The sequence below is a fragment of the Enhydra lutris genome, unplaced genomic scaffold (assembly GCF_002288905.1).
Source record: "Enhydra lutris kenyoni isolate GAN:26980312 unplaced genomic scaffold, ASM228890v2 scaffoldscaffold22, whole genome shotgun sequence".
Lineage (NCBI taxonomy): Eukaryota > Metazoa > Chordata > Mammalia > Carnivora > Mustelidae > Enhydra > Enhydra lutris.
In genome coordinates this window covers 864,894-888,773 of record NW_019154106.1, presented here as the reverse complement: position 1 = coordinate 888,773, position 23,880 = coordinate 864,894, and the positions used below count along the sequence as shown (strand labels likewise).

Genomic DNA, 23,880 nt, shown 5'->3' with positions numbered 1-23,880 from the left:
GGGGGGGTGTGCGCGTGTGACCCGCAGTGTGGGGGGGTGTGCGCGTGTGACCCGCAGTGTGGGGGTGTGCATGTGCACGTGTGAGCGTGTTCACGTGTGGTGTGTGTGTGCGTCTGTGGACCCTGCTCCTGTGGAAGGGGGCTGCTTACAGGTGCTGTCCCCCAGCAGGGGGAGGTCCCACAGTGGAGTTAACCCTGGGCTGAGGGCGAGAGCTCTTGCAAACTGTGCAGCGGGATCTGTGCGCCGAGCAGTGCGTGGGCGGCACGGAGGCCATGGAGCCGGTGTGTGGCGGTCAGCTGTGCCCACCGGACAGTGGCTGGGAAGCCTTCGTGCTGCTCTTCTGCCCCATGGTTCTGCCCACCCTGCGGACCGCGGACCTGAGAGTTGGGCTCTTGGCGTCTCACCACCGTGGCCCATGAGAGATGCTCTGGGTGTGCGCCTCGCTCTTGGAGATCTTGTGCTGGTCAGCGTTGGAGGGACCCACCAGCTGCACAGCCTGGCCCACCGTCACCAGCCCGCATGGGACAGTTCGGGCCTCCGTCCCGCGCGCTGCTCCTTCTCTGACAGAGACCTGCTTTGTGGCCTTCGGTCAGCGAACGTCGGCCTCTGTGGTGTCATCTGGAGTTTGAAGGGACCACAGCGCGAGCAGCTGTCCAGGCTCTGAGTGCAGAGCGTGGAGGGTGCAGCTGTTGGGGAGGACGCTGCAGGCCCGGACCTGTGCCTGGGGCCGCAGCGGGGGCCCCGTGTCTCTGCTTCCAGGGCCGGCACTTGGCGTGGACGCTGGTGTCGCCATGGGTTCCCTAAACCACATCTTGTGCTTGCAGGTGTGCCTGCGGTGTGCAGCCCCGGCGTGGTGCCTGTGGCCCTGCCCCCAGCAGCCGTGAGTGCCCCTGCCCGCTGCAGCGAGGAGGACCTGAGAGCCATCCAGGACATGTTCCCCAACATGGACCGGGAGGTGATCCGCTCCGTGCTGGAAGCCCAGAGAGGGGACAGGGACGCGGCCATCAACTCCCTGCTCCAGATGGGCGAGGAGTCCTAGAGCCTCGCTGCCCCCCCCCCCCGCCCCCGACATGCCGGCCCAGCCCCTCCCCCCATTCCTGTGAAGGAGCCCTGTGTAGCCTTTGCTCAGACGTCTGTAGTCCCAGTCCTCCCCCTTGTGTGGGATGCATGTGGGTGGTTGGTCCCCGGCCGCCGAGCCCAGCGTCACTCAGGCGTGGGTGGCTCTCCTCCTGGCTTCATTGGGAGCAGAGCGGGCACGGGGGGCTTGTCCTCTGTACGCACGCTCGCCCTCCCACCGCTTGGGGACGTGTGTCTTCCAAGTGCCGTGTGCTGCTCCTCGCACGCTGTTGCACGCAGGCTGTCTGCGAGCCCCCGCCTCTGCCAGCGCTGTAGAAAGCGTCGCCGCCCTGCGGGCTGACTCGTGGCATGCCGTTCATCTCCTTAGCCGGGGTAGACCCGTTACTTCAGGCACATAGAACATTAACAGCTGATTTGGGGTTATTTCCACAACTTGCAACCGTACAATTCCCATCTTTCCATGGATGTTCTTTGTGTGTGGTTCTGGGCTGCTCGCCCATGTCCTGGGCGGGCTGACTCCCGTCTTGCCAGTCCAGCGGCAGGGTCGGCACAGATGCAGAACGCACTGGGTCCGGGGTGCGCCGAGCCTGGCAGCCTGCCTGGCCCCGCCCGCAGGCTCTGGAGCAGGGCTGTCCTGGGCCCTGGGGACCCCGTGATGCCTTTTCCTGCTGTGTGTCATGCCAGCTCTGTGGGGTGGGACTCCGAGAGGTTGCCGCTCTCCTCTGACCGACTCTTGGAACAGAACCTTGAAACTGGGGGTAAAAGTGGTAGTTCCAGGACTTTGTATTTGTTTATTAAAGGGTGTTTAGGAACCGTTGGCTCACTACTGACGTTGATTTAAGTAACCGCTGGACCAGTCCCCTGAATTCCCTTCGGGTGAAAGGAGCGGCCGCCCAGTGAACGAGTCCTCTCGGGAGGCAGGAGGTGCATGTGCCGCGCCATGGGCTGCGTGGCAGCTGTGGCCCCTGGCCTGGGACGGGTAGGGGCTCCTCGTGGAAGTCAGCAGCATGAGCCGTGTCTCGGGTGGTGCTCGTAGCCCACATGCGGCACGCTCGCCTTCGAAGATGGAGTCTCCGCCGTGGACGCGATGGGCTCCGATGGCGCGGACCTGCGAGGGCTCGGTGTGAGGGTGAGCCCCCGTGCCACCTCCCCACTGCACGGGCGTTTCCTGTCAGCTGGAGGATGTGGCTGCTGGCCGGCGCGGGACAATCAGGGATCCGTACGCGAAAGGCTGAAGGCGTGCGTGCCGGCTGCCCAATGACCGCACCGGCCAGGCTTCTCGGTGAAGACTGCTGCTGGGGGACGGGCGCCGGCCGCCGGCTCGGACGCGGGAGCCCTGCTTTCTCGTGGGGCGCCACTTCCCGGTTCGGACAGCTTGGGGCCACACAGCACATTTCTACCCAGAAGCACCGGGCAGGCCTGCAGCGCACTCCCGTGGGGACGACCTCCACAGACGCGCAGCTCGGGACCCCGTGTCCGAGAGGCCCCGGTCCCGCTTTCCGCCTCCCCGTTGCCGGGCCATCTGGGCGCGTCGGGGATGTGCTCCTTGTGAGGACGCCCACAGAACCCAGCAAGCAGCCGCAGCGGGACTCGCGGGGCCTCAGTTGGCGGGAGAGACCCTACACCTGTCACTTGTGCTGCCCTTCCTCATGAGCACTGACATCAGAGAGAGCCCACGCTCTGCAACGCCTTTCCTAGTTGTGTCAGGCCCTTTTTCCCTCTTCACGCCCTGCTGTCCTGCCTGCGGGTCGTGGCCTGTGGCTGCTCTGGGGGGCAGGAGGGGGACCCGTTGCGGTTCCTCTGAAGCAGGCCTGGGACAGGCCGATGATGCAGCCACAGCGTGGCCACCACGGACTCCCATGAGCCAGCGTGGTTGCTGGTGCCGGGCCGCTGGGCCTTGTGGCCCCGTGCACGCCAGGCAGAGACCCCGGGGGCCTTCGTGACCACCACGGTGTCAGCCAGGACGGAACGTCGGTGTGTGCCGGGACTCCTCCCGCCTCCCCGTCAGCCTTCCGGAGGTGCCCCTCCCCGTACCGGCGCCCTCTGGCCACAGCCCTGCACGCCAGTGGGAACGATTCTCAGAGCTCCGTGTTTCCGATGCTTCTGTTGGGTCCAGTGTCCGGATTTATCTTGAATTGTAAAGTATATTTTTGCTTTTTGGCCTTCTAATTTAATACATGATATCTATAAAAGTAGAGAATTAAACTTCTCCAACGAATCTTTACCATTTTCGTTCCCGAGTGGTTTTTAACTTAGCTCAGGATGCACTCTCTAGCAGAGCGCGCGCGGTTGTGCGAGGAAGGGTGCGATCCACCGGTTGGATTCAGAGTGGAACCCGAAGCGTTTATACTAAGCACGAGTTTCATTTTTCGACTAAAATGACAGAGACAGGCTCCTGGGTGGCCCATTCGGCTGAGCCTCTGCCTTCAGCTCAGGTCATGATCCCGGGGTCCTGGGATCGAGCCTGCATCGGGCTCCCTGCTCAGTGGGGACCCTGCTTGTGCCTCTGCTCCCCTTGTGCTCTCTGCCTCTCTGTCTGTCTCTTTCAAATAAAATCTTCCATGAAGTAGAACAGGGAGAAGGCTTAGGGCTGCTGGTGTGAGTCTGTCAGCACGTTCGCCCGGCGTGCACACCCACGGAGGGCTGCGGGGGCGAGTGTCAAGGCCCGGAGCCAGCAGGGGAGGCCGCTGCGTGCCCCCACCACCCCCGGCCCCAAGGTGGGGTTCTGCAGTGTGTTTCCTTCCCGCGACTTGCTGCCACTTGCTGTGTGTCGCCATGAATGGGTTTTGGTGTTTTTTTAATGTTTTCTTTTTTTTACTACTTTTTTTAAAAGATTGTATTTATTTAATTGACACAGAGAGACACAGTGAGAGAGGGAACACAGGCAGGGGGAGAGGGAAAGGGAGAAGGTGCTTCCGGCCGAGCAGAGAGCCCAATGCGGGGCTGGATCCCAGGATTCTGGGATCGTGACCTGAGCCAAAGGCAGATGTGTCACTGAGCCTCCCGGGCGCCCTGGACATGACTCTTGCTCAAAGCAGCAGAGCAAAGCGCGCGTGCTGGATGGGTGGAAGCAGGGCCTCCGGTTCTGCGTGTCCGGACGGAGGGCCCTGAACGCCGGGGGGCCGAGCTCCTGGGCAGAGCCAAGCTCTGAGTGCCCCCAGCAGGTGCGGGACTGCGTGGGACACCAGCATGGTGCCGTGGGGGCCCGTCCGTCTGCCGTAACACCCGCGGACGTGCACGCGGCAGGTGCCAGGCCGTGTTCGCTGAGGTCCTGGGTGTCCGGGCGGAGCTGGCTTGGTTCTGTTCGCACGGTATCCGGTGTGGCTCCCAGCCAGGGGCCGGCATCCCGCTGGCGGGGATGAGCTCCAAGCAAAGCGCCCGCCACAGAAGGAGGTGACAGGCCGTGGCCCAGGAAGCCCCACAGTGGGAGAGCCGTCAGCGTGGTGGAAGCAGAAGCGCATCCTGTCTGGAGGGAGGCAGTGTCGGTTCAGCCTCCGAGGCCCCGTGCGCGCTTGGGGTGGATGTACCGTGCGGGCGGGGAGCGGCCGTGACCAGGAACCAGGCCTTGGGCCATGGTGTCAGACTCCACTGAGGGCCACGTGGGGACTTAAAATGTGAGAACCTGACAAAACCTCAAGTGCGAGTGGAGACTGGGAGGCTACCCAGCGACGGGACAGAGCCCAGCAGCCGCTGGTCATGACGCGGCCCCCAGAGTGGGCGTCTGAACAGACAGATCGGTGGCAGACTGGGCACTGCCCAGGGTGGCGGGGGGGACACTTGACTGGGTTCAGGAGTCCCAGGGAGCCCCACGGGGTGTGGCACTAAACGTCCATCCCCCTGTGACACGCACCTGTACCGATGGGAACAGAGTGTGATGCAGGGCGCACGGGTTCTGGTTTGGGGACGGCGGTGAGGGGAGGGTGCGTGACGCTGGCTCAATCCGTGTGAGTCTTCCTGCCTGTTACCACGAGCCCAGTGGTCCTGTGGTCCTGGCGTGGGAGGTGCAGGTCGCAGCCTGGGGCCAGGGCCTGCGCTCTGCCATGCCCTGGCGCCGTGGTTTGGACACGCGGTTTGGCTCCCCCTGTGCCGCACTAGCAGCTGCTGAGCCGTGAGGGGAGCCCGGCTGGGCCTGTCCACCCCAGTCATGCGTCCCAGGCTTGGGGACCTGACCACAGCCAGGTCCCTGGCCCCGTAATCTCTGATTTTTTTTTTTTTAATTTTTATTGTTTAAAGTTTGATTTATCTGAGAGTGCACATGTGTGTGTAAGTGAGGGGGGCCAGAGGGAGAATCCCCAAGCAGATGTCCCCCCACCACCACGGAGCACAGACCTGACGCCGGGCCCCGTCCCAGGACCCTGAGGCCATGACCTGAGCCAGGACGAGGAGTCAGACACTCAACTGACTGAGCCGCCCCAGGCTCCCCCTTAAGCCCTGATTTGAAGGGGACGCTGGTGGCCCATCTCATCCCAGGGCACCTCTGGGAAGGGTCGGGGTCATCGCCCCATGTTGGCGGCACAGCATCGCAGGGCCATCCTCCGGCCGGCAGCTCAGGTCTGGACACGGGGAGGCTGCCGGCCTCCCATCAAGGAGGCTGCTCCGTGTGCTGTTCCGGGGGAGCGCGCCGGGAGCCGCTGTGCCTGAAGCCTGTCCCTGCAGGTTCCTGTCACCCCTGCCTCTGCTCTCTGGGGGCCGGTTTCGTCCCAGTGTCGGCAACTCCCAGCTTCCCAGTGCAGATGCCCTTATGCGTGCCGTTCTGGGAACACGGACTTAGCTTCCAGTTCCTCCCCCAGCACCACAGAGGTCCTTTGCGGGGGCCCCGACTTCCCAGAGCCAAGCCAGCGGCACACAGTCATGCTGCTCGCTCCACGTCTTGGGGCCCTGCAGGTGCACACCCTGGGGCTGAGGCAGAGATGCGGGAGGAGAGGGTGACGCAGGGCGGTTGGGGGGACTCTCCCGCCTGCATTCTGGGGGCCCGGACAGCTCAGACGCAGAACGCGAGCTGGGATGCGGACACGGAGCGTGTGATCGCAGCCCTCCACCCCCCGGAGCATTGCTGTGTTGGACACAGCCTGAAAGGCTCAGGTTCCGGGGGGCAGAAGGTGCAGCTGGAGGGACAGCCAGGAGAAGATGATGGGGCATGAGTGGGGCACGTGTGCTGAGGCAGGACTGGGGGTGCAGGGGGCTGGGGAGGCCTGCTCTCCCCTCCGCATGCTCCCTTGTGTCTGCCTCACGTCTGCTCAGGCGAGATACGTCCCACATGTGCTCAGAATGGCCCGTGGTCCCTCCTGCTTGGATCAAGGCTGGAGCCCACCCACGTCCCCACCCCGCTCCAGCCACTGCGGTGAGCCCCACCCCAGGGACTTTGCATAGATGCTGAGCTCCGTCCAGCCTCTCCTAAAGGTCCCCTCTTTGGGCAGCTTCCCTGGCCACCCCCAGAACTCCCTGCTCCTTCCCACACCTCCTAGACCCTCTGGACTGACACACATTGTCCTTGATCTTCTCACCATCTTTGCACAGGTGCTGACTTGCTTGGGGACTCCGGAGAGCGGGCTCTGTGGCTCATTTCCTCTGTGCCCGGTCTGTCTATGGACAAAGGGAGGGAGCGCTTGGGTCCCAGCCTCATGTCCCTGCAGTGGCCCCAGCATCACCGGGAAGCCCCACCAGCTGCCTCCGGAATGCGAGTGCACGGGGTGCCCAGCGTTTGGGGGTGCACAGAGCCCGGGCCTGGGCCTCTTCCTGGTGCTGAGGGAGCTGAGATGTCGTGACTCTTCAATCTTTACTTTCAAGAATGACCCCAAACCTGCTTTGAGCTGTTAGTTTCTGAAGAGCAGCCTTCACGGCAGAAAAGCCACAGGAGGGTTTTGTGCGAGGCTTCAGGTGGTCAGGGCGGGGGCTGTGCTGCTGCCCACCCAGCACAGACTCCTGGGCCAGCTCTTAGATGAGTCACAGCACAGCGGCCCCTTTGGGAAGAGGACAGAGTATGGCCCTTCTTGAGAGAGAACAGGAACACAGCAAGTTGGGTTTATCGGGAACATCCCTACTGAAAACAGCCCCCAAAATACTTTCTGAAATGTTTGAAAACATGACAAAGAACAGGGAGAACTCAGAGAGATGCTTCCAGCAAGTCTGAGCCGTTCGGGCAGCTCCGTGGGACGGAGGGCTGGACAGTGTGCGTGGATCGAAGTGGCACATGCCATTGGTTTGTCTCATGGTGATTTCCCTCGCCATGACCTCCTTCCCCACGGGTCCTGCATTTTGTTGTTCGTGAGACCAGGGAGGTTGATTCTAAGCATATGAACATCCAGAAGGCTAAGAAGAGTCAAGGATTCTGGTCAAAGGAAGACGAGTGGAAGTCTTAGGTAGAAAGCGAGACTCAGCACTGTTGTCCGGATGAAGACGACAGGAGAGTGCAGTGCAGCTGAGCAGGGGTGAGAGTGCGGGGCGGCAATGAGGCCAGTCAGCCGGGGCTAGACGCGAAACATGTGGAATCAGGCCCCTGCTTCGCGCCACGTCCGAGCGTCAATTCTGGGCAGATTCAAAATGCAAAGGCGGGAAGATTCCAGAAGGTGGCCGAGCAGGAAGGTCCTCAGGTGAGAAGCCGTCTCCCCACCTCACAACAGCTGCACAGGCAGACTCTGACGGACCTGTTGTCAATGCTGGAGTTGGTCGAAGGCGTGCACCTTTTGGGGGAGGGCTTGGAGAGCACATCGCAGTCTGTTCTGGCCAGTGCTGGCTTTCACGGCAGCAGCCACCCACCAGAGTCCTGGCCCCGGGCAGGCGGTCAGGCACGTGCTCCTGGAGCAGCCCGCGCACAACTTGTGGGAGCCGGGTGGGCAAGAGGGGCCCTGCCCTCCAAATTTCAGGGGTCTGCACGCCAATCGCAGAGGAGCAGACAGGTATCTGTGTTGCACCCCACCCCTGCCGTCACATGCCCCTCCCCCGTAAGCAGAAGTGACTTCCAGAGGATTTAGAGGGTGAGTGCCCGTCTTTCCCTTCATTTTTCTCTTTTTGCCTTTTTGGGAGCCAGACATTAAAGACTAGGATGTTCACAAACAGCTACAGATAAGGGGACAGTTAGAACATGATCTTGGATGCCCGGGAAAAGGCTCGGAGAAGACCTGAGCAGACATTACATTTGCAGGTCAGGCTGGTCCTTGCACAGAGACAGTGCAGAGCAACAGTAAAAGTGAAATAAAACAATTTTAAAAGCCAGCGCTGAGGAAGGGGGAGAACTGGATTTCCAGAATTACTACATTATTCAACTCAGATGTCCAGTGTCCACTAAGAAAATCACAAGGCAGGGGCACCTGGGTGACTCAGTTAGTTCTCTGCCTTCGGCTCAGGTCATGATCTCAGGTTCCTGGGATCAAGTCCCATGTCCGTCTCTCTGCTCACTAGGGAATCTGCCTCTCCTTATCACTCTCCCTCTGTGCTCGCTCTCACTACATCCCTCCCAAATAAATGAACTGAAAAAATCACAAGGCATACAAAGAAACCAGAAAGTGTGGTTTATAAAAAGGAAAAAGAAATCAATGAAACTCTTCTCTGAAAAAGACCTGATCTCAGAGACACCAGACAAAGCCCTGAAAACAACTAAAAGAAGTTGTGGAGAAAGTCAAGAAAACCATGTCTGAACAAAATGAAGATACGATAAACAGATGGGAAACCAAAAAACAAACCAAAAAGAAACTCTGGAGCTTAAAAAGTACAATAACTGAAATGAAAAATTCACTAGAGGGGCTCCAAGACAGAATTGTGCAGACAAAAGAAGAAATTAGTGAACTTGAAGACAGGATGGGAAATTATCAAGCCCAAGGGAGACAAAAAGAAAAGCTGGAAGAAAATGGAACAGAGCCTAAAGGACCTGTGGACACCAGTAGGCAGACCAATACACACATTGTGGGTGTCCCAGAAGGCGAAGGGAGGGGGGCAAAGAGAAGACTTGAAGAAATAATGCCTGGAAACTTCCCCAGTTTGAGGAAAGACATGAATATAAACACCCAGGAATCTCAACAAACATCCAGGAAGATGAACCTAAAGATCCACGCCAAGAACATTGTAATCAAACTTCTAGGCCCAAAGACAAAGAATTTGAAAGCAGCAAGAGAGAAGAGAATCCTCATGTACAAGGGATCCTCAATAAATTATCAACAGATTTTTCATGAAAAAACTTTAGAGGCCAGAAGGCAGTGGGTCAATACATTCAAATGCTAAAAGAAAAAACCTGTCAACCAAGAATCCTATATTCAGGAACACTCTCCTTCAAGAGTGAGGGACAAAGTAAGACGTTCCCAGATAAACAGAAGAGGGTGTTCATGACCACTAGACCTGCCCTGCAAGGAATACTCGAATGAGTTCTGGAAACTGAAATAAAATGATGTTAGTTACTTTATATGGAGAGACAAAGATCTCAATAAAGGTAAACACATGGCCAGTCATAAAAGATAGTTTTGTGACAACGGTTGGTAACTGCAGTTTTTGTTGCTGCATGATTTAAGAGGCTAATACATTTAAAGAAAAAATACTAGTGTAAAATCTAGCATCACTCTGAGTTTAATTTGTAACTCCAAATCTTGCTTTCTACAACATTGAAGAAAATAATGCATTCTAAGAGTTAATTTTGGCTGGGGGCATGTGTTGTATGAAGATGTAACTTTGTGACGTCACCAACCAGAAGGGGGTGGGGGTAGGGCCGCCAAGGAGAAGAGTTTTGTAAGTTACTGAAGTGGTGCCGGTATAAACGCAGATTAGAGGGTGACAACTGAAGCATGTCAAATGCTTCCCCAGGGTCACCACAAAGAAAATCACTATAGAATATACACGAAAGGAACTGGGGAGTTCACATGTTTCACTACAAAGAATCAACCAAACACAGAAGAGAGCAATGCAGGAAACAAGGGACAAAAACAACAACAAAACAAGACCATAGGGCAAACAGGAAGGAGATATCACAGGAAAAGAAGGCGCACTTTACCGGTAAACACATGTACATGGTTGAAGCTTTTCAGAAGACAGAGATGGGCAGAATGGATAGAAACACACTGTCCAGCTATGTGCTGTCTATGAGAAACTCACTTTATTTTATTTTCTTGAGAATCTTGCTTCAGAGCCAAAGATACAAGCAGATGGCAAGGGAAAGGACGGAAAACACCTTCCATGCAAAGAGAACAGGAGTGACTTTACTAACATCAGACAGAAGTAGACTTTAAATCTTAAAACTTTACAAGGCAGAGGAGGTCATTATGTATTAACAAAGGATTCAATACAGCAAAAACATACAACAATTGTGAACAGTTTTGTCCCAAGTGACAGACTATATGAAGCAAAAACTAACAAAATTGAAGGGAGAAATAAACAGTTTTATAATAATAGTTGGAAACTGAGTGCCCCACTCACAATAGTGGACAGAACAACCTCACAGGAGATAAAGAGACAGAGGACTCCTATAACACAGTAAAGCAACTAGATCTAGCAACATACGCAGAACCCCCACCTGACAACACATTCTTCTCAAGTGCATGTGGGACATTTGCCAGGATGGACCATATGTGAGGCAGCAGACTAAGTCCTGACAGATTTAAAAACTAGCAATAATACAAGTATCTTCTCTGACCACATTGGGATGAAGTTGAAGATCAATAAGAAAAGGAAAACTGGAAAATTCACAACATTATGGAAATAGAGCAACATGTTTTTAAACACAAATGGATCAAAGAAGGAATCCAAAAGAAATGAGAAAATACTTAGAGATGAATAGAAACGAAAACACAATATACCAAAACTTGAGGAACACAGTGAAAACAGTGCTAAGGGGAAAATTTATAGCCATACACATTTACATTAGAAAACAAGGAAGATCTCAAAACAGCAATCTAACTTTACAACTGTAGGAACTAGAAAAAGAAGAAATAACTAAAGCCTAAGGTAGCAGAAGGAAGGAAATCATACAGATTAGAGCTGAGATCAATAAAATAGAGAATGGAGAAACAATAGGAAAAAAAGACAAAACCAAAAGTTGGTTTTTTGAAAAGATCAACAAGTTTGACAAACCTTTAGCTTGATGGGCTAAGAAAAAGAAGAAAGATTCAAACTACTGAAATCATAATGAAAGAGGGACATTACTGCTGATTCTACAAAAACAAAAATGATGATAAGAGTACTGTGAACAATTATATGCCAACAAACGGGTAACTAAGGTGAAATGGGCAAATTCCTGGAAACACAGAACCTACCAGACTGGATTGCTATATCGTTAGTTAACTGCATGGTAACTAACTGGAATTTAGATAAAAACTAAAGAATGAAACAAACCTACCAAGACTAAATCACGAGGAAATGGGAAATCTTAATAGATTTATAACTAGCAAGGAGATTGAACCAGTGATCAAAATTCTCTCAACAAAGAGAAACCATAGAGAAGAATCCCAGTGCTTCTTAAACTTTTCCAAAAAACTGAAGAAGAGGGAACACTTCCTAACTCATTCTGTGAGGCCAGCATTCCCCTGACAACGAAGCCAGACAAAGACACTGGAAGAAAAGAGAACCGCAGACCAGTATCTATTATGAGCACTGGTGCAAAAGTCCTCAATAAAATAAAATACTAGCAAACCAGTTCAGAAGCATGTCAAAAAATTATGTACCACGACCAAGTGCAGTTTATTCGTGGAATGCAAGGATGGTTCAGCACACGCAGGTCATCAGTACGATACTCCACAGCAACAGCACAAAGGGGGGGAAACACACGATCATCTCAACTGATGTAGGAAAAACATTTGGCAAAAGTCAACACGCTTTCATGATAAAGACATTCAACAAACCAGGAATAGATGGAAACTACCCCAACCTAAGAAAAGTCATTGTTAACCTTAAAATATACAACTGCCAGTTATTTTACCAGCAAAAAATGGATTTATTTGGGAGTAGCAGAGACCTGTAACCCGAGACAAGCCACAGCAAAACCAACCATTGGCAAGTCCTGAGAACAGAGGAAAAGGAGGCTCTTTTTACAGAGGAAGGGGAGAGCTGGGAGGGGCTTCTCGTTGGCTGGGCTGTTGTCTCTTTAGGAGGAAAATTTCCTTTCTCCTGATGGGTAGTAAAGCACTTTTCACCTGCAAGGCGCCTCTCTTCTCTCTTCCTCCTGGATTTGCAATTTATTCTCAGGACACCAAAGCGACAGGTTAGGGTTAGGGTTAGCAAAAGAAAAAAAAATAATAAATTGAACTTCATAAAAGTTTTAAAATTTTGTGCATCAAAAGACACTATCAGAATAAAAATCAATCCACATAATGAGTGAAAATATATGCAAATCATATATCTGATAAGAGAACATCCAGAAAATACTCCACAACAAAAATCCCCAAACAATCCAATTCAAAAAGCCAAAGGACTTGAACAGACATTTTTCCGAAGAGAATCTAAAAGGGCCAACAGGGGCATGTGAAGATGCTCAACGTTGCTGGTCATCAGGAAAGTGCGAGTCGGAGCCACAGTGAGGTACTGCCTCACGGCCACTGGGCTGACTGTGGTAACACAAAGTGTGACGGTAGCCAGCAGGGTGAGGCAGAAACGTTGGAACCCCCGGTCACTGTTAGGGATGTAGACCTATTCAGTCGCTGTGGAAAACAGTACGGCAGTTCCTCAAAAAATTAGAACTGCCGTACAGTCCAGCCATTCGACCTCTGGGTATGACCCTAAAAGAATCGAAATCAGGGTCTTGACGAGACACGTGTGTTCGCAGCAGCGTTATTCGCAGTAGCTAAAATGTGGGAGCAACCCCAGCGACCAGGGGCAAGTGGAACGCGATCCACACATACCCTGGAATGAATGACACCCAGTGTAGGCGGAGGGAGACTCTGGCGCCTGCTACTACTCGGACGGACCCACCAGACGTGGCCCAGTGAGTAAGCTAGTCACCGTACAACAAATACTGCGGGATTCTACTCCTTTGCGCTACTAGACTCGCCAAAATCATAGAGACTGAGAGTTGAGGGCGGTTTCCAGGAGCCACAGGGAGGGACAATGAGGAGTTACTGCCTCCTGTGCATAGAGTCTCCACCTTGCAAAGTTAAAGGGATCGTGGGGACGGATGGGTGGACGGACGGACGAACAGACAACGGCGTGAGTGTGTTTTATACCGCTAATCTGTGCGCTTAAAGATGGTCGAGATGGTAAATTTTATGTTATGTATATTTTATACCCATAAAAAAAAGTTAGGTGGATTGTCAAGCTTTGAGGAAATAACCCAGGAGACCACATTTCTTTTTTTTTTTAGATTTTTTCATTTATTTATTTGACACAGAGAGATCACAAGCAGGCAGAGAGGCAGGCAGGGAGAGAGGAGGAGGCAGGCTCCCCGCTGAGCAGAGAGCCCGAAGCGGGGCTCGATCCCAGGACCCTGGGACCATGACCCAAGCCAAAGGCAGAGGCTTTAACCCACTGATCCACCCAGGCGCCCCTTCATTATCATTCTTAAGTGATAGTTTACTTGGGTGTGGAGTTCAACATTCAAGGTCTGTGCCCTCAGCACCACGGAGGTGACCCGCTGCGGTCTCCAGGCGCCGGTCCCCATCTCACGCCGGCGCAGGCGCAAAGTCCTGTCACCCTGGCAGGTCCGAGCTCTTCCCGGCCTCACTGCCCTCAGATCTCCCCTCCAGGACGCATGACCTTCTTTACCTTCCTGGGCGCTCGCCAAGGACTCTCGGTCGAGCTCATGCCTTCAGTTCTGAGAGGTCATTGTTGTCACGCGTGGATCCAGATGTTGCCCTGAGGCCATGGGCCCCGCTCGCCACTAGCGCACCCCCCAAAACCTCCCTTCTTCCGGCTTGTCTGTTGCGTTCACTTTCTTGATTTCGCTCTTCTATTTTCAAATTTCTTTCTATCTTCATCGTGACAAATTTTGTGCCTGTGGGGGAGGACATGCCACTTTTCCATCTGGACACCAGAAATCTCTTTTTAAAAATATTTGAAGTTTAGTGACTGTTTTGTTTTTATGCCCCGTGTTGGTTTTTATAGTTCCCTTCTCCAGGGCAACGGGGCCTGGCTTCACTCTTGGCTGAAGCAAGGCTTTTTGCCATGGCATGCCTCAGTTTCCCCTCTGTAAAGCGGGAGAAATAACAGCACATGTTGCCTGGGGTGCTGTCAGGGTCAGAGGAGAGCTCCCCTGGGACACAGGCCGCACGTGGTATGTGCGCACCCTAGTCCGTGGCCCGTGACACTCCTGCCCCTGGGCCTTAGGGATGTACTTAAGTTTGGTGAGAGCTCATGCGCCTGCAGAGCGGCTGTGCCAGGGAATGGCAGGGAGGCTTGGGGAAGGCTGTTGTTCTGCACCTGGTTTCAAAGACTCAGTGGGGGCGCGGCCACAGCCCCCAGGAAACCAGACTGGGAGGCCCAGGCTCAGCTTCCAGAAGGCGGCCCTGGGAGGGGCAGCCAGCCACGATTGCAGGCCTGCCTCGCCAGCCCGGCCAGGTCCCGGGTGGCCTGCCCTGCCCAGAGCTCGTGGGGTGGGTAGGAAAGGCAGGCCGTGGCCTGGAGAGAGCCCAGGCCCTCCGCGCTCAGCCCCTACAGCGGCCGCACGATGGGAACCACACTGAGAGCAGAGGCAGGTCATGGGACTCAGGGGAGGGGAGAAGACCCCCCCCGGCACCCCCCGCCCCCTGCCCCAGCAGCTTCCACCAGCAAAGGCATTGCCTTTGCCTCCCCAGGTGGCAGCCGCACCCGAAGCCACCCCTCCCCACTGGGGCCACGTCTCATCCTTCCCCCCAGTAAAGCCAGGGAGCTTTCTGCTTCCGGGGGCTGTGTGGGGGGTCCTGTCGGCCACACCCCATACCTGCTCCCCACTTCTTCCCGCCCCTCAGCACGTGTGTGTAGAGGTCTCTGGTGAGAAATCCCCGCCCTTGGGGGAGATGAGAAAAGGCGGCCGGATTAGAGCCAGCTGAGGGGGGACGAGTGTCCTGCAGAAAATGCAGTGTGTGAGCCGTGGCGGGGAGAGCAGGGATGGCAGCAGCCGGCAGCCTCCCTGGGGCCGGAACGGCACCAGGCGCCCCCCCTCCTGTGCGCCCCCAGCCTGTGAGGCAGCGGCTTCCTGCATGGACACACCTGGGCCGTGGCCATGCCTCCCGCGGGGTTCCCAAACTTTCCACATCAGTGAACCAGCTTCCTTAGAAATCTCTGTGTGTGAAATAATGGAGAGGGTCGTTTCCAAGCCCTGGGCTCATCCCCGGCCTCAGCCAGTGCCCCACAGCCTGAGATGGACCCTGAGGGCCTCCGGGCCCCTCATCCCACCTGTCCCTCCTGGGGGGAGGGACACACGAGCCCTGGGTGTGCTGCATAGCCTGATGGAGGAGAAGCCCAGGGGATTCCGTGGGCAGAAAAGACACCAGGACCAAGAAGTGTACACGATGCTCAGTGTTTATTTGCAGGCCGGGGACAGGGTGGGCAGAGGGAGTGCTGGGGAGCACCGACCCCTCCCTGGCCTGCCTCCCAGCAGCCACGGTCACCCCAGGCCCAGGTTCAGACGCGGGCATGGACAGCCAGCCCTCCGACCTAACGCTGGACCTGACGCTGCTCCCCGCAGGCAGCTGGCGGCCGCTGGACAGGCCCCAGCCCACATCCCACTGCAGGAGGTGGCCAGCAGGCACCTGCTGCACGGGCAGCACAGTGGCTCCAGGCATCCTCCTGGCATGAAGAAGGGGTGAGTCCGGGCAGTGCAGACACTCGTCTCAGGTGAGGGGCAAGTCCTGACGGCCAGACAGTGGCCAAGACGTGCTGGAAGGGCTCTGAGGGCAAGGTCCCCTCCCGGAGCCCTGGTCAAGCAGGTCCTCACTGTGCCGTCACCCTCCGGGGTCACCCCTGAGGCACAGGTCCCGTGAGGGCCCAGGTGGCAGGTGTGCCTGGGCTCCCGCAGCAGGCTGGCCGAGCTCTCCGTGGCTGGGCGGTATGTGTCCTGGCTCCAGACTGGGGGAGGGCTGGCGGGAGGGGGTCAGAATGGCAACGGACAGTGGTGGACCTCTAGGTCAGGAGGATCGGGGTGCTGTCCTCGGGCACCTCGGGTGAGTGGACACAGGCCGGGGCACAACTGCACTCGTCCACGTGGGTGTAGGTGCGGCGGACGGCTGTCCCGTCGGGACACCGCAGGGTCACCACTTCCTCGTGAACCCCCGTCTCCTGACAGCAGGTGCACTGGCGGTCCATCGCCTGGGCCTCCACGGAGTACCTGTGGGCGCACGGCCGCCGTCAGGACCCGCCCGGTCCAGCCCCAGCCCCCAAGCTCCTGGCTTCCCGGGGTGGGGGGGCTAGAGCCGATGGCCCCCGCCTGCTCTGGGCAGCCCCGAGCTCATCCTCGGAGCACTAGGGGCGTGTCTGACCTGGCCTGGGGCAGGGCTCGGGTCACTGAGCTCCCACCTTCCCCCACCAGGCTCTGTTTTGTCTTGGAACCACTCGTGGAACTTGCTGACCTGGGCAGGACCCTCTTCCCCCTGGGAGGAACCCACCCCGGTCTTGAGCCAGCCCCGCACTGTCCCCCTGCTCTCCGCGCCCACTGCTCACACCTGGCCGAAGCCAGGGCAGTGTGGGGCGGGGAGGGGTGTCCCAGAAGGGGCGCAGGGCTCTCTCACTTGGACAGTCCGGGGCATGTACCCCCGCAGAACGTGATGTTGACCGGGGCCTGGGTGGCACAGCCCTGGTGGGTCAGGATGGTCCTGTTGATGTGGACCTGGCACTTGTCTGGGCAGACAGAGGAAAGGCAGGGGCGGTACAGGAGGGCACCTCTGAGGACCTCGAGCCGGGGCCGCCCCCCCATGCCACCCTGCCGAGCCCCGCGCTCAGGGTGGGGTCCCCGGGGGCCAGGGGCAGCTTGGGGCTTGGAGAGCAGGTGCGCCAGCTTCGACTTACCCACTTCCTCACAGGAGAAGCAGCAGCCCGTTTTCCTGAGGATGCCCTGAAGGGGGAGGGGGAGAGAGAGGGCGGGCTGGGGGCGGGGCAGGGGCTCTGGGTGGGTGTGGCCTCCGAGGCGGTGGGGTGCCTGCGGGGGGCGGGGGGTGTGGTCTGGGGAGGACGGGGCCTCCCAGGGGAGGCGCTGCGGGTGCAGCCTCCGAGGTGGTGGGGCTCCGGCCGCGAATCTGCGGAGTGCCGGGCGGGGCCTCCGCCGCAGGGCGGCCGAGCGGCAGGACGCACCTGGCAGCTGGACACGTTGGCGCAGGGCGTGGCCCTCCCGATGAGCAGGTGGAGCCCGTTCCTGACCTCGCAGCGGTACTCGGTGCAGTTGTCCACCGGGCTGTTGACCCAGGTCTCGTTGGGCTGCAACGCAGTTGTGGGGGGTGGAGGCTCGCAGAGATGGGCCAAGGGGAAGGGGCGCCGGGCTGAGGGGCTGAGAGCGAACCCCCCCTTACCTGGACCAGCTGGCCGTCCTCCGTGGGACAGGCTGTCTGCACACACTCCCCACAGCACCCTCCGTCCACCTTCCGGTACTCGGAGCCCTGAGGGAGGGGTTGGTTCCGTCAGTACCCCGGCCCTGCCCCCCAGCCCGCCTGCCCTCCCATCCACACCTAAGAGCCCAGCGACCTCCTTGGCAGCCCCCCACCCCTGCGGAGCTGTGTCCCTGCCCAGGGCTGGGTGTGCCCAGGAGGGCTTACCTGGGGGCAGGTAGTGTTACAGGTGTCCTCCTCACACTGCACGATTGGGCCCTGGGTGTCCCCAGACAGGCAGGTGCACGTGTGGCAGGGAGTAAGCGATGGGAAGGTTGCCCCAATCTGCAGTGGACGGGGAGAGTGGAGGCGACACTGAGACAGTGGCGGGGGCCCGAGGGCCAGGACCCCTCCCTGCTGCTGGGTGGGCCAGGGGAAGGGGAGGCCTACAGAGAGCAGGTTCTTTCTTCTTCAGATGGAATTATGCTTGTGCCCCCGGCTGAGCACAGACCAGGGCAGAGGCAGGACCCCAGGCTGGCTGGAGGGGCTGGGAGGGCATGGTCTCACCCCAACACTCTTGTCTCGAGGGAGCTCCTGGGACACCCGAAGCTAACTTCTCAGGGGCAGCCAACAGTCCACCAGGCGCTCAATACACAGGGCTGTCCCCGTGTCCCCCTTGCCTGTGTCCCCACGTGTCTCGAAAGGGCCTGGATCCCCCACACGCTTCTCCACTGTCCTGGAGGAGGGCGCAGGCAGGGCCGGCCCGCGCAGATGAGAGGCGGAGGTCCCCTGTGGCTGAGCTGCGCCCCCCCCCCCCCCCGCCACGGCCGCCCGTCCCACTCAGCCACCAGCTGCTGAGCCCTTACCCCAAAGGCGGTTTGGTTGTAGTAACACAGCAGAGGTCCTGGAAGGAAAGGGGGCCTGAGCACCCGCCCGGCTGGTGGGGAGGAAGGGCTCCAACCCTCCCGCAGCCCCGAGCTCCCAGCCCCACTCACGGCAGGTGAAGGTGGGGCAGCAATCACCCTCCTCCTGGGCGCGAGTCAGCTCCTCTCCTGGCCTGCATCTGGGTGGGCTCTGGGGACACGTGGTTGTGTTGCAGACTGTGGGGAGGTCGAGGTGCGTCAGGGCTTGAGCCTCCTGTGTCCCCGCTGGGTCCCCTCACTGTACCACGGCACACCGGAGGTCGGCGGCAGCCCAACCTCGGCCCCGCAGGCCCCTCCTTCTCCCCTGGTCACCCTCCGGCCGGGGGGGCGGGGCCCAGGGCTCACCGCACAGTGTCTCCAGACAGCAGGAGTTGTTGGCCAGAGGCCTGGTCTCGGTCACGAAGCCAGCCCGTCCGCACTGCGGGGGCTGCTCCTGGGGCTCGCATGGCACGGGGGTGCACTGCACTGACATGGAGCCCTCGTGGCACAGGCAGGCCTGGCAGTTGCTGACCCACCGCTCCCCAGGCTGGAACAGAGCAGTGGGGGTCCCTGCAGACTCCTGGACTGGGCCCTGGCCTCCGGGGCCACATCCAGCAGCAGGGAAGGCTCCCGCCCTCAGCGTGGCCTGGTCGGTTCTCGGCCTCCCACTCGAGCTGCCGTCGCTGGCGCAGCCCCCGTGACGGGGACGTGTCTCACACCGGGGTACCCCACCCCAGTCCCCCACAGGGGCTGCCCGGGCAGAGCAGGCTGCCCAGAGATAGGGCCCTCCCTCCCTCTGCTCAGGCTAGGGGGCAGAACACTCACGGATTTGGGAAACCCATCTGGTCCCACACAGGCTGGAAGGGAAGAAGAAAGGGGGTCAGTGGGCATGCTGGAGTCCCAGACCCAGCGGGCAGAGACCACGGGCCCTGGGACCTGTCCTTGCAGGCCTAGCCGCCTCACCCCCGGCCAGGGCTCTTCTTCCTGCCAAGGGCCCTGTGTCTTGGCCACACAGCACCCTCAGGTTGGGCGCCGGGCTGGGAGTGCGAGCACCTGGGAGGGGTGGCTCCCCGCTCAGGCCTCCCCCACCCCAGCCGCCTGCCCCCGGCTCTGCGGTGGCTCCGGTGGGGCCTCCGTGGCTGGCGCTCACCGCAGGTGTGTACGCAGACGTCCGTGTGCGTGTTGAAGAGGGTGAGCCCATCGGGGCAGAAGCAGCCTTCCGCCAGCCCCTTGCCCGCTCCGCTCTGGCTCCTGCAAAGCAAGGTGGGCATGCCTGGGCCCCTCGATCTGTAGAAGTGACCGTCCGAGGGGGAAGGGCAGAGGGCATGGCAGAGGACTGGGGCTGACCCGCTGTCCAGGGCCCGGAGTTGGGGGGGGAGTGGGGGCGCGGCAGAAAGTCCTGAGGCTGGGGGTGTCGCACGCCCTCCTGGCCTGCCCCAGACCCTCAGGCAGGCTTTACCTGGAGTCGCAGGATGCAGGCTGTGTGGGGCCACACGGCTGGTACACCTTGTCGGGCGGGCAGGTGAAGTCTGGGGACACAGGGACTGGAGTCAGGTGGGCCGAGGAGGCCAAAGTCCCCGGGGCCGCCCTACTCACCGCACAGCCCGTTGGTGGCATTCCGCCAGTCGCTGCACACGCCCCGGGCACGGCAGAGCGCCGCGTAGGCCTCCAGGCTCCGGCAAGGCGCTCGGGAGCCGTCGGCCTGGCAGCCGTCACTGTCGCAGGAGCTGACGAACGGGTCCGGGGGGATGAGGGCACGGCACTCCGCAAAGAGCCTGCAGAAAGGGGCGGTCAGAGGACGGGTGGGGGCGGGCAGCCATCCCACACGCAACAGACCCTCAGGGGCAACTCACGGGCTCCACAGCAGCTCGCAGAGGGGCGCGGGGGGGCATGGGGACGAGGCGGGCGTGGTGGGCGCGGAGGGCGAGGTTCCCGCTGTCGGGGGCGGGCGGGTAGGCGCCGAGCAGCCCTCGCGGCCGCTCTCGGGGACCAGCCAGTGGTGGGCCATGTCTTGGCAGGTGGCGGCCGTGGTGCCGTCTGGCCGGCGGCAGTCGTCCGTCCGGCTGTTGGTGCAGGTGCCTGGGTGGCAGAACGGCGGGGTCACCCTCCTCCGCTCCCCTCCGCCCCTGCCCGCCCCCGTGCTGGGCAGCGGCGGCCCAGGCGTCTCCCAGTACCCGCTCACCGCACTGGCCCTCGGTGTTGTGGCTGAAACGGCTGTAGGACAGCTGGATGTGGAAGACCTGCCCGTCAAAGGTGACGGTCACACCAGCCGCGGGGATGTCGATGGTCATCGTGGTCGCACCCGTCACCGACACGCTCACGCCGTCCTTGCTGGAGCCCGAGCCCACTTGCGTTTGGTCGAACAGGATCTGGGGACGTGTGGGGTCTGTGACAGGCTGCTGGGGCCCCGAATCCTTGGCACCCCTCCCCCAAAGGGCAGATGCTCCCCCTGGAGCCTGGGGTCCCAGTCGGCCATGTTGGGGTCCCCGAGGCATCATGCGTGCCCTTGGCCCTGCCTGAGGGGCCTCTGGGAGCTGCCTCGGTGCCCGCAGGCCCTCCCCGGTGATGGCGGGACAGGGCCGCTCACCAGGCTCTGCTCCTGCCCGCGGGCGCCGGTGCGGGTGGTGAGGATGACCTCCATGGACTTGTAGTGGACGCTGAGGGCGCGGGGGCAGGCGGTGGGGGCGGCAGCGGCCCCGCAGTAGTAGCTGTTCATGGAGATGCTGAGGTTCCCGTAGCGTGGGCGGATCTCCTTCATGAGCACGTGGGTGCAGTTGTCCGCGAAGGAGTAGGACGTGCCGTCGAAGGTGGTGTAGTGGGAGCCCCCCCAGCCGCTGCAGGAGCCTGTGGGGTCACCCAGCGCCACCCCAAACAGCCACCTCAGGGGAGCCCCCCAGCCGCCCGGGACCCCGTTTGCCTTTTTTATGAAAGGGGCTGGAGTGGGTTGCATGGTGGCCACAAAGGCAAGTCCCCAGCCCCACCCAGACCCTGAGAATGTGCCCTCTGTCTGGGAAAAGACCTTCATGTCTGTCAGTAGGTTAAGGACGTCAGGATGATGCCGTCTTGGATGACCCAGGCGGCCCTAACCTAGTGACAGGTGTCCCTGCAGGAGCAGAGTGGCCACAAGCCCTGGGACGCCTGGAGCCCCAAAGCTGGGAAGGCAGGAAGGCCGCCCTGCAGCCTCCGGAGGGACAGTCGGTCCCTGATGGTGTTTCGACCCCCGGATGTGGCCCTTGCTTCCTCTGGGAACCTGAGCCCCACGCCATCCAGACGCTGGGCCAGAAGGGCTCCCCGCAGAAGCTCCAGGAGGGACACTCGGGAAACCCGGGTATCGCAGCCCCCAGCCCAGTGCCCCGTCCAGCCACAGAGGCTGCCGTGCATGTGGTCTCCGCAAACCTGGGCCATCCCCGGCTGTGATGCGTGTCACCGTCTCTGGCTGGCGCTGTATACCGCGGCTCTGGCCCCTGGCGAGTCCCCCAGTGCCCTCTGCCCGCAGCGGCCGCCCTCGCCATGCCCAGACTTACACTCGCACTCAAAGTGGAAATCACACGGCTCGTTGTCCTGCGACACTCTGACCGGTGGGTGTCCGTTCACGCAGTGGATGCTGGCCACCGGCTTCCGCCCCAACAGGACCACATGGTTGTGGCCCTCACAGCGAGCCACCGTGCAGTCTGGCAGGGTCCAGGACTCATTCACCTGGGAGAGAAGGGCGCAGGGCTCACTGGCTGGGACCACGGAACCTGCCCCACAGCCCTGCCACGGCCCCAGGGCCCTCCCTGCCCGGGATGTGGCCCTGCATCCCGGCCTCCCGCGGTGCCGTCCCGGCCCCGACCCCGAGTGCCATCCTCCAGCCCCGGAGAGGGCTCAAGGGGGCCACAAGGACCTGGGCCAGCTGCGCCACAGGCAGGAGGCACACCTGTCGGGGAGGGGTGATGAGGTCACAGCCCTGAGGCTGGGAGGGTGAGGCCGCTGGGGTCGAGGAGGCCTCCGGGGGCAAGGACGTAGGGCAGGCATCCTGGAAGCGGTCAATGTCACAGTGCTGGTTGCAGACGGCATAGAAGGAGCAGCCCGCGCTGTCCGTCTTGTTGTAGACGATGTCCCCTGTGAGGAGACAGTCACCAAGACGACACAGCAGGGTCAGCTCCGGATAGCTCAGGAGGCACAGGGTGGACCCACAAGTCAGCTACGGAGTGCCCGGGGCGGGGTAGGGGGGATGCGGCTCCTGCACTCACCCGGGGAGAAGAGCTGCCCCAGCGCCCGGCAGAAGCAGCGGGTGGTGAGGCTGCCGCTGGGAGACACGGGTGGCCGTGGGGTGGTGAGGACGGACAGGGACGAGGCGCTCACTGTCACTGGTTGCAAGGTGTGGGGTGCCGAGGCCCTGGAGGCGGCCGTGGAGAAGCCCAAGGTGCTGCTGGGCGGAGAGCTGGTGGCCTCGGGCACAGGCGTCCCCCGGGACGGCGCGGTGGGCTCAGGGGCGGTGGGGCTGGCGCAGCGGCCGTCGTCCTCGCAGCAGAGCACACGCACGTGGTAATTGTCACAGTAGCGCGGGGGTCGCGGCTGCTCCCGGTTGCGACACACCAGCCCGAAGCTCACGTTGCAGTGCACCACCTGCCCCAGGTCCTCCAGACGCGCGTGCGGCGCCCTCTCCGCGCGGCACTGGATGTCCTGGGGGCGCTGGCAGAAGTCGTGGCCCGCTGAGCGGAAAACCGAGAAGGTCTCGAAGTCCCCGCCGTCCAGGCCCGGGATGGGGTAGTCCTCGTCGAACCAGTCTGTCCACGTGCACCGTGGGCTGCAGCCCGTGGAGGACGAGGTGGCCGGGCTGTGTGTGGTGGAGCTGGGCAGCGGGGGCGTGGAGAGCAGCGTGGTCCCGAAGGTGGCCGTGCTGGGCGGGGACCCGGGGGAGGTCCACGGTCTGGAGGTCACCTCGGGGACCGTGGTGGGTGCACGGGGTGAGGTGGGCTTGGTGGTGGTGGTGGTGGTTGGGGTCCCCGGGGAGGCAGAGGGACTGGGGCTGGAGACCCTCTCTGTGGTCCTGGCAGGGGAAGGAAGGCTCTGGGTGGTGGAGACAGAAACCCCTTGGGTGGTCCCAGGGGAAGAGGGTCCTGTCTGGGTGGTCCTGGGGGAGGAAGGAAGGGTCTGGGTAGTGGGGACAGTGTATCTCTGTGTGGTCTCAGGGGAGGTGAGGTGCATGGTCGTGGTCCCCAGCCTAATGACTCCCGATGACGTTTGGCCTATGCTGGTGCTGGTGGTAGAGACAGGGACCCCATGGGTGGTCCCAGGGGAAGAGAGTGTTGTCTGGGTGGTCCTGGGAGAGGAAGGAAGGATCTGGGTGGTGGAGACAGGAACCCCATGGGTGGTCCCAGGGGAAGATGGGCCTCTCTGGGTGGTCCTGGGAGAGGAAGGAGAGATCTGGGTGGTGGGGACAGAAACCCCATGGGTGGTCCCAGGGGAAGAGGGTCCTGTCTGGGTGGTCCTGAGGGAGGAAGGAAGGATCTGAGTGG

At 59.9% G+C, this 23,880-nt stretch overlaps 2 protein-coding genes across 5 annotated transcripts in view; one reads left to right on the top strand and one right to left on the bottom strand.

Annotated features, from left to right (window-relative positions):
* LOC111149488 (toll interacting protein) overlaps window positions 1-3,289 on the top strand; it is a 17,761-nt gene extending 14,472 nt beyond the window's left edge. For all 4 annotated transcript variants that reach the window (XM_022506585.1, XM_022506586.1, XM_022506584.1 and 1 more), the window contains one exon: window positions 825-3,289. In XM_022506585.1, the coding sequence (XP_022362293.1) occupies window positions 825-1,039 (215 nt within the window). In that variant the 3' untranslated portion in view covers window positions 1,040-3,289. The remainder of the gene's footprint in view (window positions 1-824) is intronic.
* A 12,794-nt stretch (window positions 3,290-16,083) lies between these two features.
* LOC111149474 (mucin 5B, oligomeric mucus/gel-forming) overlaps window positions 16,084-23,880 on the bottom strand; it is a 70,633-nt gene continuing 62,836 nt past the window's right edge. Inside the window, 20 exon segments of the mRNA XM_022506565.1 lie at window positions 16,084-16,288; window positions 16,689-16,797; window positions 16,966-17,011; window positions 17,248-17,370; window positions 17,463-17,549; window positions 17,706-17,822; window positions 18,344-18,381; window positions 18,473-18,577; window positions 18,746-18,926; window positions 19,205-19,236; window positions 19,530-19,630; window positions 19,839-19,908; window positions 19,976-20,154; window positions 20,233-20,458; window positions 20,562-20,748; window positions 20,967-21,226; window positions 21,229-21,258; window positions 21,904-22,075; window positions 22,296-22,480; window positions 22,612-23,704. Coding sequence (XP_022362273.1) covers window positions 16,084-16,288; window positions 16,689-16,797; window positions 16,966-17,011; window positions 17,248-17,370; window positions 17,463-17,549; window positions 17,706-17,822; window positions 18,344-18,381; window positions 18,473-18,577; window positions 18,746-18,926; window positions 19,205-19,236; window positions 19,530-19,630; window positions 19,839-19,908; window positions 19,976-20,154; window positions 20,233-20,458; window positions 20,562-20,748; window positions 20,967-21,226; window positions 21,229-21,258; window positions 21,904-22,075; window positions 22,296-22,480; window positions 22,612-23,704 — 3,546 coding nt within the window.